The 15,072-nt window shown below is 39.4% G+C and overlaps 1 protein-coding gene across 1 annotated transcript; it reads left to right on the forward strand.

Annotated features, from left to right (window-relative positions):
- Positions 1 to 242: 242 nt before the first annotated feature.
- Positions 243 to 1,298, forward strand: LOC138871385 (uncharacterized). Its single transcript, XM_070149256.1, has one exon. The coding sequence runs from the start codon at positions 243 to 245 to the stop codon at positions 1,296 to 1,298; it is 1,056 nt and encodes a 351-aa protein (XP_070005357.1).
- Positions 1,299 to 15,072: the final 13,774 nt, after the last annotated feature.

The raw sequence follows: 15,072 nt of genomic DNA on the forward strand, positions 1-15,072 counted from the left end.
ATAACTGGGCAGCTATGGCTTTTGCCAGTAATTTAAATGAGAAAAGTTCAGAAGCCACGATACGACTCAAGGAAAGTCTACGTGAATTTCCAGCAACAACTTGGAATGATGTTTACAACAGATACAACACAAAGTTGAGGATAGAAGAAGATACCATCTCTCGGTCTTAAAAAGAGGAGAGGGTAAGTTCGAGACATGCTTAAACTGAAAAAAGATCCGGTAAAAACAGATACAAGCCCTACATGGGACCAGCAGGAAGAGACTCGCATTCAAAGCAGGATAACTCAAAGTACGATCATAGATCGAGAGATAGAGAGTCAAGCTCATCATCAAGGTTTGGAAAAGAGCGAAACACACGAGAGACGCGAGATGGTGATAAAGGCTCGAAGGCAAAATTTGGCGATTACAATTTCAATGTTAGCACATCAGAGTTAGTAGCAGTATTAAGAAGCATGGGTGATAAGGTGCGGTGGCCAAAGGAAATGAGATCAAATCCAAATAGGCGAAATCCTGATTTCTGGTGCGAGTTTCATAACGATCATGGTCACAGAATGGCAGATTGTAGATTGCTGCAAGGTGAAGTTGACTATTTGTTAAAGCAAGGATATCTTACCGAATTGTTTAGTGAAAAAGGTAAACAAGCGTATATGAAGAACAAGCAGGAGCCCCCTAAACCTCCTTCACTAAAAAGGATCGTTAACGTTATAAGTGGGGGAGAAGAAATTAATGGCGTGACGTATACGACAGCTGAGAAAGTTTCAAAGGTTAGAGTCACACATGGGAAGCGGGTTCGACATGTTTTGGAAGAAGAAAGTATTACATTTAATGATGCAGATGCAGATGGCATACTAACTCCACATAAAGATGCACTGGTAATATCTCCACTTGTACATGACACTAATGTGAAACGAGTTTTGATTGATCCAGGTAGCTCCGTGAATATCATTTTTCTAAGAGTATTAAACGAAATGCAAGCTGAAGATAAGTCGGTACCCAAGGCGCATACTTTATCTGGCTTTGACAATTCAAGCGTCGTAACAAAAGGGGAGGTAATACTCACAACATTCGTGGAAGGAGTTGTCAAATATACGAAATTTCAGGTGGTAGAGATGGATATGACTTATAATATGATTCTCGGTAGACCATGGATTCATGAAATGGATGTTGTGCCATCTACTCTACATCAAGTTATTAAATTCCCTTCACAATGGAGAATACGTCAAATCCATGGTGATCAACATACATCTAGGAGCATCATCTCCGTAGCAGATTCAAGAGCAAAAAATGAAGAAAAATAGCTATTACAGAATCTAGTTGAGGATGCTGCAACACAAGCCTCAACTGAACACGGACGGACAGATGTAGACTCGAGGCCTGATTCCATCCAAGAACCGGAAGAAAATGAAAACATCAAAACGATGATTGAAGAGTTGGAAGCTGTAGAACTATTTATACCTTGGCCTAAAAGGAAAGTCTACATTGGGGCTAACATAAGCCACGAAATGAAAGGTAAGTTGACTGAATTCTTGAAAACTAACATGGATTGTTTTGCCTGGTCCTATTCTGATATGATAGGATTACCTCCGGAAGTAATGACTCACAAGTTAAATGAAGATCCATCATATCCACCTGTCAAACAAAAGAAAAGAAAGTAAGGATCTTTAAAAAAATAGGTGATTCAAGATGAGGTGCAAAAACTTTTAAAAATTGGGTCTATCCGCGAGGTGAAATATCCAAATTGGTTAGCTAATACTATAGTAGTACCAAAAAAGAATGGTAAGTGGCGAGTTTGCGTAGATTATACTGACCTAAATAAAGCTTGTCCTAAAGGTTCTTTTCCATTGTCGTATATAGATCAACTAATTGATGCTACTACAAGACATGAATTGTTAAGTTTTTTAGATGCATATTCAGGGTATAACCAAATCAAAATGGATCCCCTAGATGAGGAAAAAACTTCATTTATAACAGACAGGGGTACTTACTGTTACAAAGTAATGTCATTTGGCCTCAAAAACACTGGAGCCACATATCAAAGGTTGGTGACCAAAATATTCCAAGAACATTTAGGGAAAACCATAGAAGTCTACATAGATGAGATGTTGGTCAAGTCACAACAAGCAGGGGATCATATTCAACACCTGTCTGATACATTTCAGATTCTCTGTAAATTTAACATGAAGCTAAATCCCGAGAAATGTGCATTTGGCATTTCATCAGGTAAGTTTTTGGGATTTCTTGTTTCTAACTGTGGTATTGAAGTAAATCCCACGCAGATTAAAGCTATTGAGGAAATTCCTGATATACTTACAAGTAAAAAAGAGGTACAGAGACTGACGGGAAGAATTGCAGCCTTGGGAAGATTTATTTTCAAATCATTAGAAAAATGCTTTAGGTCCTTTTCAGCTCTAAAAAAGCAGGATCAGTTCAAATGGTCTGAGGAATGTCAGCAAACGCTCAAAAATTTGAAAGTATACTTGTCAAATCCACTGTTGCTCGCAAAATCAAAAGATGGGGAAAAGTTACTTATCTACCTTGTTGTTTCAGAACTAGCGGTGAGTGTTGTTTTGGTTCGTGAAGATCAAGGTAAACAGTCTCCAATTTACTATGTTAGCAAGTCATTATTAGATGTTGAGACTCGGTATCCTCATCTAGAAAAACTTGCACTTGCATTAATTATGGCAATTAGAGAATTAGGGCCTTATTTTCAGTGCCACCCTATCTCTGTAATAACTGCCTATCCCCTGCGTAATATATTACATGAACAAGATTTATCAGGTAGGTTAGCCAAGTGGGCCATAGAATTGAGTGAATATGACATTACATATTGTAAGCACGTGATTTTTGCCCTATGAAAAAATTACTCCCAAAAAATTCAAAATAAAATGATTTTCCTTGGTGTGCAATTTTGAGAATTTTTGTGACATTTTGGATAATTATTTGTATTTGTCTGTTCATGTTTATTTGTTAAATTAATAAAAAAATACAAAAATATGTCGCATTTGCATTTAGGATTTAATTCTACAATTAGGAAAAATTAAGTTTGTTTTACAAAAATGAAAATTATAAAAATATGCATCGTTTGCATTTTTAGCATTTAATGTCCAATTGTACAATTTTATACTTAATTGTGTGTTTTAGAAAGTAAAAGAAAATAGAGCAAAAAATATAAAGAAAATCGGAATTGGACCTCTTCTCCAATTTTGAATCGAGGCCCAAAACACTTATACCCAACCTTCCCCTACGACCCGGTCCATTTCAAACCGGGTCGACCCAGTCCATAACCCAAATACCCAACACCCCTATCTTCATATCTTACAAAAAAAAAACCCTAAAATCAAGAAAGAACAACGCGGAGAGCAGTGGGAATGATTTGGGAAATTCAGATGAGACTAAAAGGTCGGGGGAAATGCCAGTTTCACTTGCTATGCCGCAAAAGAAGAGGGATATCCCCAACAGAAAAGGTTGCTTTCAGTGACACGAATAAACAGAGATTTGGAGTGTTATCCCCAGCAGATCATCTCAATGAACATGCACGATCTTCAAGTTACATCGTCTGTCATGAAATGCGTGAGGTCAGATAAGGAGACCGGGAAAATGGTTAAGAGGTTTGGGAATAATGAATCGTCAAGAAGGGCGGAAGGTATCAACCCAAGCTTCAAGATGGACAGACAACGCATAGATGGAGAATGGTTGACGGCATCCCCAGCAGGAGTATCGCAACCAACCACCACGTTTTAAACTGACCAAATTTTCTTTGATTTGAAGCAGGGACAGGGAATGCTACTGATGACAGAATGATGCGCCGCAAGAAAGATTGTCAAACTGGGGCAGAAAATTTTCGTTCATTTCAAAAAATTTCGAGGAGTGTGTTTGGTGAAAATCTGTATCCTCAGTGATTTTTCGGGGAAAGGCAAAACGAGTTTTAAGGGAGGTAGTCTTCGAAGGAAGAAGCTAGCAAAACAAAGAAAAAAAACAGTTTTGCAAAAGGTAACAGTTTGCAGAGGAATGAAACATCCTACTTAAAAGGAAGTAGTTTTGGAAGGAGTAAGATAACATATTTTACTCAGCAGAGTTATCCTCAGCAGTGTTATCCCCAGCAGATCATCGAGATGTAGAAGCATCCTCGACAGAGTTTCGACCAAGTTTCAAGAGGGTCGGACAACCCGGAGTGGGGAAGGAAGAAAGGGAAAATTCATCCCCAGCAAAATAATCCCCAGCAAGTTTTGAGGTAAGACATTTTCAAGTTTTGAAGATATTTTGGGTTCATCCGCCCTCGAATAGGATATTTTGGGTTCATCCGCCCTCGAATAGGATATGTTGGGTTCATTCGCCCTCGAATAGGATATGTTGGGTTCATCCGCCCTCGAATAGAATATGTTGGGTTCATCCGCCCTCGAATAGGATATGTTGGGTTCATCCGCCCTCGAATAGGATATGTTGGGTTCATCCGCCCTCGAATAGGATATGTTGGGTTCATCCGCCCTCGAATAGGATATGTTGGGTTCATCCGCCCTCGAATAGGATATGTTGGGTTCATCCGCCCTCGAATAGGATATGTTGGGTTCATCCGCCCTCGAATAGGATATGTTGGGTTCATCCGCCCTCAAATAGGATATGTTGGGTTCATCCGCCCTCAAAATAGGATATGTTGGGTTCATCCGCCCTCAAAATAGGATATGTTGGGTTCATCCGCCCTCAAATAGGATTTTATTTTTCAAAGTTGTTGTTGAAGTCAGGCGCCCACCTGTATAACGAGAGGAATACTTTCCAGTCTTAACATTTCATGTCCTAGGCGCCCACCAGTATAATGCGGGAATACATTTCTGTTTTTTCATTTCTAGGTCGCCCACCAGTATAATGCGGGCATACATTTCTATTTTTTCATTTCATGTCCTAGGTCGCCCACCAGTATAATGCGGGAATATATTTCTGTTTTTTCATTTCATGTCCTAGGTCGCCCACCAGTATAATGCGGGAATACATTTCTGTTTTTCATTTCATGTCCTAGGTCGCCCACCAGTATAATGCGGGCATACATTTCTGTTTTCATTTCATGTCCTAGGCGCCCACCAGTATAATGCGGGAATACATTTCTGTTTTTTCATTTCATATCCTAGGTCGCCCACCAGTATAATGCGGGCATACATTTCTGTTTTCATTTCATGTCCTAGGCGCCCACCAGTATAATGCGGGAATACATTTCTGTTTTTTCATTTCATGTCCTAGGTCGCCCACCAGTATAATGCGGGCATACATTTCTGTTTTCATTTCATGTCCTAGGCGCCCACCAGTATAATGCGGGAATACATTTCTGTTTTTTCATTTCATGTCCTAGGTCGCCCACCAGTATAATGCGAGCATACATTTCTGTTTTCATTTCATGTCCTAGGCGCCCACCAGTATAATACGGGAATACATTTCTGTTTTTTCATTTCATGTCCTAGGTCGCCCACCAGTATAATGCGGGTATACATTTCTGTTTTCATTTCATGTCCTAGGTCGCCCACCAGTATAATGCGGGCATACATTTCTATTTTCATTTCATGTCCTAGGTGCCCACCAGTATAATGCGGGAATATATTTCTATTTTTTCATTTCATGTCCTAGGTCGCCCAACAGTATAATGAGGGCATACATTTCTGTTTTTCATTTCATGTCCTAGGTCGCCCACCAATATAACGAGGGAATACATTTCTGTTTTTTTTTCATTTTATGTCCTAGGCACCCACCAGTATAACGAGGGAATACGTTTCATATTTTTGCATTCAGGCGCCCACCTGTATAACGAGGAATACTTTTCAGTCTTATACTTCAGGTCTTGAAATCAGTAACCCATCGGAAGGCAGAAGGTTACAACAAAAATCCCCGGCATAACAAATTTTGATGAAGAAAGTCGTATCTCCAGTGGAATCGCCAAAAAGTTTAATGAAGGAAGCCATATCCCCAGCGGACCGAACAAAATGATGAAAACTGGTATTCAGAAAAGCAAAAGGCCAGTGTCATCCCCAAGTTCTCGGAAAAAAACACCGGAAAAAGCACAAGCCGACAAGAAAGCAAGGCAACAAGAACAAGTTGAAGATAGATGAGATCTTATGATCCGTAGTCTAGCCTAGCTTCTTGATTTTTCTATTAAGCACGGTGTAACAAGGAGATCGGTAAAGCAATGGTAACAGCATACAGCAGCAGTAACAGCAAAATCACAGTCCCATGGTAGTCCCAGCTACCAAAACTTCCCGAACTACATTAACCTGATTCCCTTCTAGCCAGGGATATGTAGGAAACCTTTGAAGCAAAGGTTCGGTTAAATCTTTTTAAAAAAAAAAATGTTTCACACCGAGTACTCGGATGGGCAAAATCGCTCACTTTATCTTTGCACGAAAACCCTTCGTGTCTTCGGGCAAAGAGGGGCAGTTGTAAGCACATGATTTTTGCCCTATGAAAGAATTACTCCCAAAAAATTCAAAATAAAACGATTTTCCTTGGTGTGCAATTTTGAGAATTTTTGTGACATTTTGGATAATTATTTGTATTTGTCTGTGCATGTTTATTTGTTAAATTAATAAAAAAAATACAAAAATATTTCACATTTGCATTTAGGATTTAATTCTACAATTAGGAATAATTAAGTTTGTTTTACAAAAATAAAAATTATAAAAATATGCGTCGTTTGCATTTTTAGCATTTAATGTCCAATTGTACAATTTTATGCTTAATTATTACTTAATTGTGTGTTAATTGTTATTTGGAGTTAATTTGCGCTTTTATAAATTAATTTAGTTCTATATGATAATTTAAGGATTTTTAGAATTTAGTTTTAGAAAGTAAAAGAAAATAGAGCAAAAAATATAAAGAAAATTGGAATTGGACCTCTTCTCCAATTTTGAATCGAGGCCCAAAACACTTATATCCAACCTTCCCCTACGACCCGGTCCATTTCAAACCGGGTCGACCCAGTCCATAACCCAAATACCCAACACCCCTATCTTCCTATCTTACAAAAAAAAAGAAAAAAACCCTTAACCTAAGAAAAACCATCCGCCCCCCTCTCTCTTTCCCTCTCTTCTCCTTCACCATCTCCAAACCCCAAGCAGCCATGCCTGCTGCCCCAGTCCAACAACGCCTCACCACCACACTCACACATACCACCACGAAGCTCGTTTTCTCCATGTCGAGCTCGAAGCTCGTTCATGGCTGCCCTCTCCTTTCATCTTCGAACCAGCTCCAAACGACCACCTCCTAGCTGCGTCTTCTTCTCAACCCCGTCACTGTTGCTCCATCTCCTCCAATCTACATCGCAACCAGTCGTAAAACCAGCCCCAAGTACACGAAAAACAGTAGCTCAAACCCCGTCGTACTTCGTCTTCCTCACGTGAACCAGTCCGGCAACCCCCCATTAAATCCGACGACCTTCATTTTGTTTTGAAACAGCCTGCCTCGTCAAGCCCCCAGGTCCAGCAGTAGTAGTGGCTGTTATTCCACTGCCATCTCCTCACGCCCAGCGGCGACTCAGCAACGCCATACCAGGCGTTTCCCAGCAGCTCCATCACGTCCAAACAAACCCCATGGCTACTGCCCGTCCAGTTGAGCAACATTTTCTGCCATTGCTTCGAGCTCCAGCCATGAGCGAGCAAGCATCGACGACCCAAGCCCAAGCCCAGTCCGTCAAGCTCCGGCTCAGCGACGCAACAACAGTCAGGCCCGTCGACGTTTTTCGTCGTCGAGTTATTTTGGTACGATAATCGTTTCCGGACAGGTTTGCTTTCGTTCAAGTTCATCGTCGTTCTGATCCGGTCAGTTGGTTTAACCAATTCGTGTTTATCGTTCTTCTTATTTTTCTTTAGTTTGTTTCATTTTTCTTGTTTATTTTTAGGTAGAAATTGTTAGTAATTTCAATGTTTTTAGATTTAAGGTGAAGTTCAATTAATTATGTCTTTAGTTTGTTTTATTAATTTTAAAAGGATTTAGTATAGAAGAATGTTACTTTAAATCATTTGAATCCGTCATGTTTGTTGTTTAATATAGATTTAATTCATGTTCATTTTTGTTTGAAGTTCATTTTTAATCCAGTGATTTAATGTGAGTTTATGTTTTGGTTTTTAATTTTTTGATTTAGTTTGAATCATGTTTACTTTTGTTGTTAATATTGTTGTCTCCTTGCTCGTTCATTTTTGTCTAAGTTAACCAGGATTGGTTCCCAATATGGTTAACTTATTCCCATTAATTTGATGTTGTTCAATCTGTGTTCATGTGATTTGTTGTTTGAATTTGTTTAGAAATTGGTTATATTTGCTATATTTTGGTTGGAATTGATTAGGTGAATTGGTTATAGCTGATGGGGGTAGATTGGTAAATTGTAGTACGTTCAGGGGTAAAATGGTAATTTCAGTAAGGTCAGAGGGGTATTTTTGGAATTGAACATTTGAACAATTATTTAATCTGAGTGCTTTGTCCACTAGGCATTAACAATATTAAAATAATATATTGTGGGGGACAAGACATAAATTAGTAGGGAGATGATATAATTGTTTAATATAGTGGGGGACAAGACATAATGTAGTGGGGGGGATAATGTAATTATTTAAGTTAAGCATGTGGACAAGATATAATGGGGTGGGGTTGATATATTTATTTAATGTAGTGGGAGACAAAACATGTAGGCATGGGGGACAAAGGAATTAAATAAGAAAAACATTAAGTAGTGGGGGCAAGACATGCAATTAAAAGAATATTTTGGGTTAGTGGTTCAAGACAAGAGTCTTGCTATAAATAAGAGTCATTTGACACATTTTGAAGGGGATTATTAGAGAGGATTGAGAGAGAACATTTTTAGGAAGACATTTTTTTTACAAAGATAGTTTTTTAGAGAGGATTATCTTTGGAGAGAAGGAGGCATTCTGAAAATCCTAAGAGAGGATTGGAAAACATTTTGAGAGGACTTGGACTTAGAGAGAAAAAAGGAAGAGACTTTTAGAAGAAGAAAAAGGTTGAGAAAGTTGACTGAATTTTGCGAAACCAGAATTTGAGAGCAAAAGAGAAAGACAATTTGAACTTTTACTTGAATAATTTCCGTTTGCCTTTCCTTGAGTGTTATTCAAAATCAGTTAAACTACTGCATCTTGTATCCGTCTCTCTTCTGCTTTGACTGCGATTGCATTTCGGTATTGCTGATTTTTCAATCTGTCACTGGGTTATTCTACTGGTCGTTGCTGGTTTTTGTTGTGTTGCTGAACCTACTGTTGTTGTGTATTTACATTATTGCTGCTTCTACTGATCTTCATCTTCTTTCCTTGCTTTCCAAATACCAGGTACACAAACTGATACACTGGTTCATCTTGTAAGCTACTCGAAGCATGAATGCAAAAATGAGAAAGATTTGAAGTTGTAGTTTAATGTAGTCTTTTCTTTCTTTTACTGTCTATATGTAGAACATTTTATGCGCTGCCCATGTAAACTCTTTAAACGACTCACTTTCGAAACTTAACTATAATAACTCGAAAGTATGTAAGTAAAGTAAGACTTTTTCTTCATTTATTTTAGAGAGAAACGAAAAACAAAAATGTAGTCATTCTAAGATTATCTTTTTTTAAAACAATAATGAGACAAGCCTCGCCAAATAAAAATGCAAATTGCGGGGCCCTCAATAATTGGTCATAATAAATACTTAGAATTTGGGATGGACTGTTTTAGTGAATTTCACTATTTTCCCCAAAGATAATAACGTGTTAGACTCTTTAGGCGCGATTTAATTAATCTTACCTTCTTAAACTCGGGTGTGCATTTCATGCGACCCAAATCCAAATCCCAAAACATTGAATAAAATATGTTTCAGATTGCGGGTGCATTTCATGTGACGCAATCCAAAGACATATTTTTAGACGATGTTCACATTCCTTTAAAAATATAATAAAAGCGGTAAAGAGTTAAAATTTGCACATGAGCTCATAATTGTATAAAATCAGATAAACAAGCCGAATATGACAGTTGAGCGACCGTGCTAGAACCACGGAACTCGGGAATGCCTAACACCTTCTCCCGGGTTAACAGAATTCCTTATCCGGATTTCTGGTTCGCGGACTGTAATACAGAGTCATTCTTTTCCTCGATTCGGGATTAAATTGGTGACTTGGGACACCCTAAATCTCCCAAGTGGCGACTCTGAAATAAATAAACAAATCCCGTTTCGATTGTCCTTTAATTGGAAAAACTCCTTCACCCCTCGCGGGGGCGGAAAAAGGAGGTGTGACACATATCAACCTAGAACTGCAATAAAGTCACAGGTGTTGGCCGATTTTAGCCAAGGGATGCAACTAGAAGTAGAAAAGAACTACAAGTATTCAACGGGTCTAATCCAGGAACTTGGATTTTAGTCACTGATGGTTCATCGAAGGTAAATGGGGTAGGTCTAGGAATTGTTTTGGTACCACCTACGGATGAAACAATACGACAAGCCATAAAATGCCACACTATTACTAACAATGAAGCAGAGTATGAAACTTTGATTGCAGGTTTGGAACTAGCATGCGAGCTTGGCATAGAATAGGTCGTAATCAAAAGTGATTCGCAGCTCGTAGTTAACCAAATGTTGGGGACTTATACAGCCAGAGAGGCAAGAATGCAGCAATACCTGAAAAAGGCACATGATCTGGTTAGGCAATTCCAAACCTGGAAAGTTGTGCAGATACCAAGAGAAGAAAATGTCGAGGTAGACGCCCTAACTAATCTTGCATCTGCGGCAGAAGTGACAAATGATGAAAATGATTCTCTAATTCATTTATTTCATTCGGTACTTGATCAAGACAAAAACGAGGTAAATTTAAATAATTTAACTTGGGATTGGAGAAACGAGATTGCCACTTTTTGCAGTATGGTATTGTCCTTGAAGATAAGAAACAGGCTCAAGCACTTCGCAAAAAAGTTGCTCGGTACTGTTTAAATCAAGGCAATCTTTATCGTAAAATATTCGGTGGCTCCTTAGCAAAATGCCTCGAACCTTCTCAAACAGAGTATGTGATGATAGAAATACACGAGGGGCATTGTGGAAATCATGCGGGAGGAATATCCTTAGTGAAAACCATGATTAGAGCCGGTTATTATTGGCCCAAAATGGAACAAGACGCGGAAAAGTTTGTGGCTAAATGTGACAAGTGCCAATACGGTAACAATATGCATAGACCTACAGAATTGTTACATCCGGTCATTGCACCGTGGCCTTTTATGAAGTGGGGGATGGACATCGTGGGACCACTACCACAAGCTAAAGGCAAGGTAGGCTTTTTGCTAGTACTCACTGATTAATTTACTAAGTGGGTAGAAACAGACACTTTTAAATTGGTACGAGAAAAAGAGGTCAGAGATTTCATTTGGGGAAATATCATATGTCAATTCGGTGTACTAAAGGAAATCATATGTGATAATGGCCCGCAATTTATAGGCGCAGAAATCACAAATTTTTTTCAAATTTGGCAAATTAAAAGGATTACTTCAACGCCTTACTATCCAGTGGGTAATGGACAAGCTGAATCAACGAATAAAGTTATTATCAACAATTTGAAGAAAAGGTTGGAGGAATCCAAAGGAAATTGGCCGGAGGTGGTACATGGTGTTTTGTGGGCTTACCGCACAACAACAAAAACAAGTACGGGGGAAACACCGTTCTCACTTATATACGGAGCTGAAGCCTTGATCCTAGTCGAGATAGGGGATCCAAGAACGAGATATACACAAGCAACTGAGGAGTCAAACGAAGAAGAAATGCGAATAAATCTAGATTTACTTGAAGAAAGAAGGGAAGCTGCGCTAATAAGGATGGCAGCACAAAAATAAGTTATGGAATGATACTACAATCGGAAAGCTCGTCTAAGATACTTCAAGATTGGGAACTTCGTACTCAAGAAGGTTTTCCAATCTACGAGAGCAGCTAATGCGGGAAAGTTAAGTCCAACTTGGGAAGGACCTTACAAGATTCACAGCATCGCAGGAAAAAGGAGCATACGAGCTGGAAACAATGGATGGCAAGATTCTACCTTCACATTGGAATGATGTTCATTTGAAGAGATACAATTTCTAAGGAAAGGAAATATCCATGGGCAGGTACTCTCTTTTTAAAATTTTATTTTTGAATTGTTAAAATTTTACTAACAATTTTAGATGATAGGCAAAAAGCTACTCGCACTAAGTGATGAATCACGACCTGCAAGATACGTAGAATAATATTTATTCCCGGTCTAGGGTTACAACTATTCTGATAGAAATATAAATGGGTTAAGCAGTCTTCATCTAAAATCGTACATCCGAGTCCCGCACGTTTTTCCTTTTCAGGAAAAGGACCACATGGAAGGAGTAGTCAAGTGCTCGAGATTTCATACTTCAAAGCTCAAACACTTAGTGTAATGACCCGACTGGTCGTTTTGCCTTTTAGAATCCCGTTCCCTTAAATAAAACTTCTCGCGCTTGTTTTAACTAATTTACGACTTGCGGGGATGGCTGGTTCGGGATTTGGAAGATTTGGAGTGAAATATGTTCATTTAATTCCTAAGAATTTCCTTAAAAAGGCTGAGTTGACTTTGGTCAACATTTTGAGCAAACTGACCCGGGTTCGTGATTTGACGGTCCTAGAGGGTCCGTAGGAAAATATGGGACCTGAGCGTATTCCCGAAATCGAAATCTGAGATCCCTAGCCCTGGTAATAAATTTTTATTAGAAATTGTTAATCTGAAGTTTTAAAGACTTAAAGAAACTAGTTAATGATTGATCCCATAGGTATCAGGCTTGTATATTGGTTCCGGAGCCTGGTACAGGTCCAAAGTAACATTTAAGACTTGCCCGCAAAATTTGGTGTCAATCTGAGTAGTTTAAGTGCGTTTCGGCTCGTTAGAGGAAAAATTAAGAACTTGAAGTTCATAAGTTTGATTCAATTGGTTTTAAGGGGTGATTCTTAGATTTAACATTGTTTCGGGCATTCCGAAGGTTCGAGTAGGTCCGTCTCATGATTTCAGACTTGTCAGTATGTTCGGGAGGGGCCCAGGAGCCCGAGCGTCAATCGGACGAAGCTCGCATAAAGTTGGAAATTTTGAGGAGTGTTGAAGCATCTGCTTCTGCATAACCACACCTGCGGTTGGTTGACCGCAGGTGCGAGACCTCAGAAACGGTCCTCCCATCGCAGATGCGGCCCAAGGCAGGCCAGGCCAGGAATAGCAGAAGCGGCTCCCAAGCCGCAGAAGCGACTTCAAGATCGCAGAAGCGGTCCCAGCCCACTTGGGCCATTTTCGCAGATGTTGTCTCTTCCTCGCAAAAGCGGGACCGCAGATGCAGAAATCGCTGAAGCAGCTAGCTTCATTTAATACGGGTTCTAAGTCATTTTTACCACTTTTCACTCCTCCATTGGCGATTAGGGGAGCTTTTGAGAGAAGACTTCCTCCTAGCATCTTGAGGTAAGTTTATCCCACTAATTCTTAGTTTAATACTTGTGTCTTAGGTAGATTAAACACTAGAATTTAGGTAAAATAAGGGGTTAGAGCAAAACCTAGGGTTTTAATAAAAGCTAGATTTAACTACGAAATTTGTTATGAAATGAATTAGAAATCATATATAATTGATTTTTAGGTTATAGAGGACAACTTCCTTCGAGTAATTTCGGAATCCGGGCACGTGGGTCCGGGGTCGGATTTTAGGAATCTCATGTTGAGGATTGAGAAATTTCTTAAATATCTAGAATACGATCTTGTGAGCTTGTATTGACTAGTTCTTACTTTATTTAACTAGTTTTGGATCGTTCGGCTCCAAATTGAGAGTTTGGGCTCGTTCTTGGCATTTGGAAGTATACTTGGAGCGAGGTGAGTCTCCTTTCTAACCTTATAAGAGGGAATTGTCCCCATAGGTATAATAATTAAATTAATTGCTACTATATGTGGGGGCTACGTATGCACTAGGTGATGAGAGTCCATGCGTAGCTACTATTATGTTAAGTTCGGGTAGTCCGGGTACTATAATGACGAGAGTTGTTCGACCCTCGGCAATTCACAATTTACTTTTATGTTGGATCGGGCCGTACGTCCCTCGGTGTTACTTGCGCATGTTTTATTTAGTGTTTTTTGTGGACTAAACTTCATATATGCCTTGAAATGTAATGGATATCCATGATATTATCTGGAGAAAGAACTGCTCTTCCTTGCCATAAAATGTTAAATAAATTGTACTATCCATGCTTATTATAAATTCTTTCTCATATTATTTGACCCTAGTAAGTATCAAGTCGACCTCTCGTCTCTACTTCTTCGAGATTAGACGGGATACTTACTGGGTACATATTGTTTATGTACTCATACTACACTTCTGTACTTAATTGTACTGATCTGAGGCAGGTGTCTCTGGCTATCAGTCTGGTGCGCATCCCTGAGCAGATTTCAAGACTTCTGCGATGAGTTGCTCTCCTTCCCACGCCGCTCAGCAGCCTGAAGAAGTCTCTTTTATGTATTTTTGTTGTCTATATTATTTCGGACAGTAGGATAGTGTGATTCTTTTATATATTCTACTAGTTGCCCATAACTTGTGACACCAGTTCTTGGCACACACATTAGTAGACTGTATTTTGTTGGGGTTGTATGATTATTTTGGATTTACTGATCATTTCTAATTTTATTTCAACTTAAAGAATCATTGCAACTATTTTGGTTAAAAGTAAGTGAGAGCTTATTTAGTATTTTCCGCGTTGGCTTGCCCGACAATGGTGTTGGGCGCCATCATGACCTATTATGGAAATGGGCCGTGACAACATGGTATCAGAGCACTAGGTTCACGTAGGTCTCACAAGTCATGGGCAAACCTAATAGAGTCTTGCGGATCGGTACGGAGACGTCTGTGTTTATCTTCGAGAGGCTATAGAGTGTTAGGAAAAACTACTCTTTATTCATTTCCTATCGTACAGTGGTTGTTATGCTACATTTCCCTCTTTTATCCTCTCACAGATGGTGAGGACACGCACGACTGATGTTCCAGACTCGGGCGGATCTGCTCCCCCCGTTGCTAGAGGCAGAGGCAGAGGCCGGGGGAGGGCACCAGCCCGAGGTAGGG

Source organism: Nicotiana sylvestris, chromosome 6 (assembly GCF_000393655.2).
Source record: "Nicotiana sylvestris chromosome 6, ASM39365v2, whole genome shotgun sequence".
NCBI classification, from domain to species: domain Eukaryota; kingdom Viridiplantae; phylum Streptophyta; class Magnoliopsida; order Solanales; family Solanaceae; genus Nicotiana; species Nicotiana sylvestris.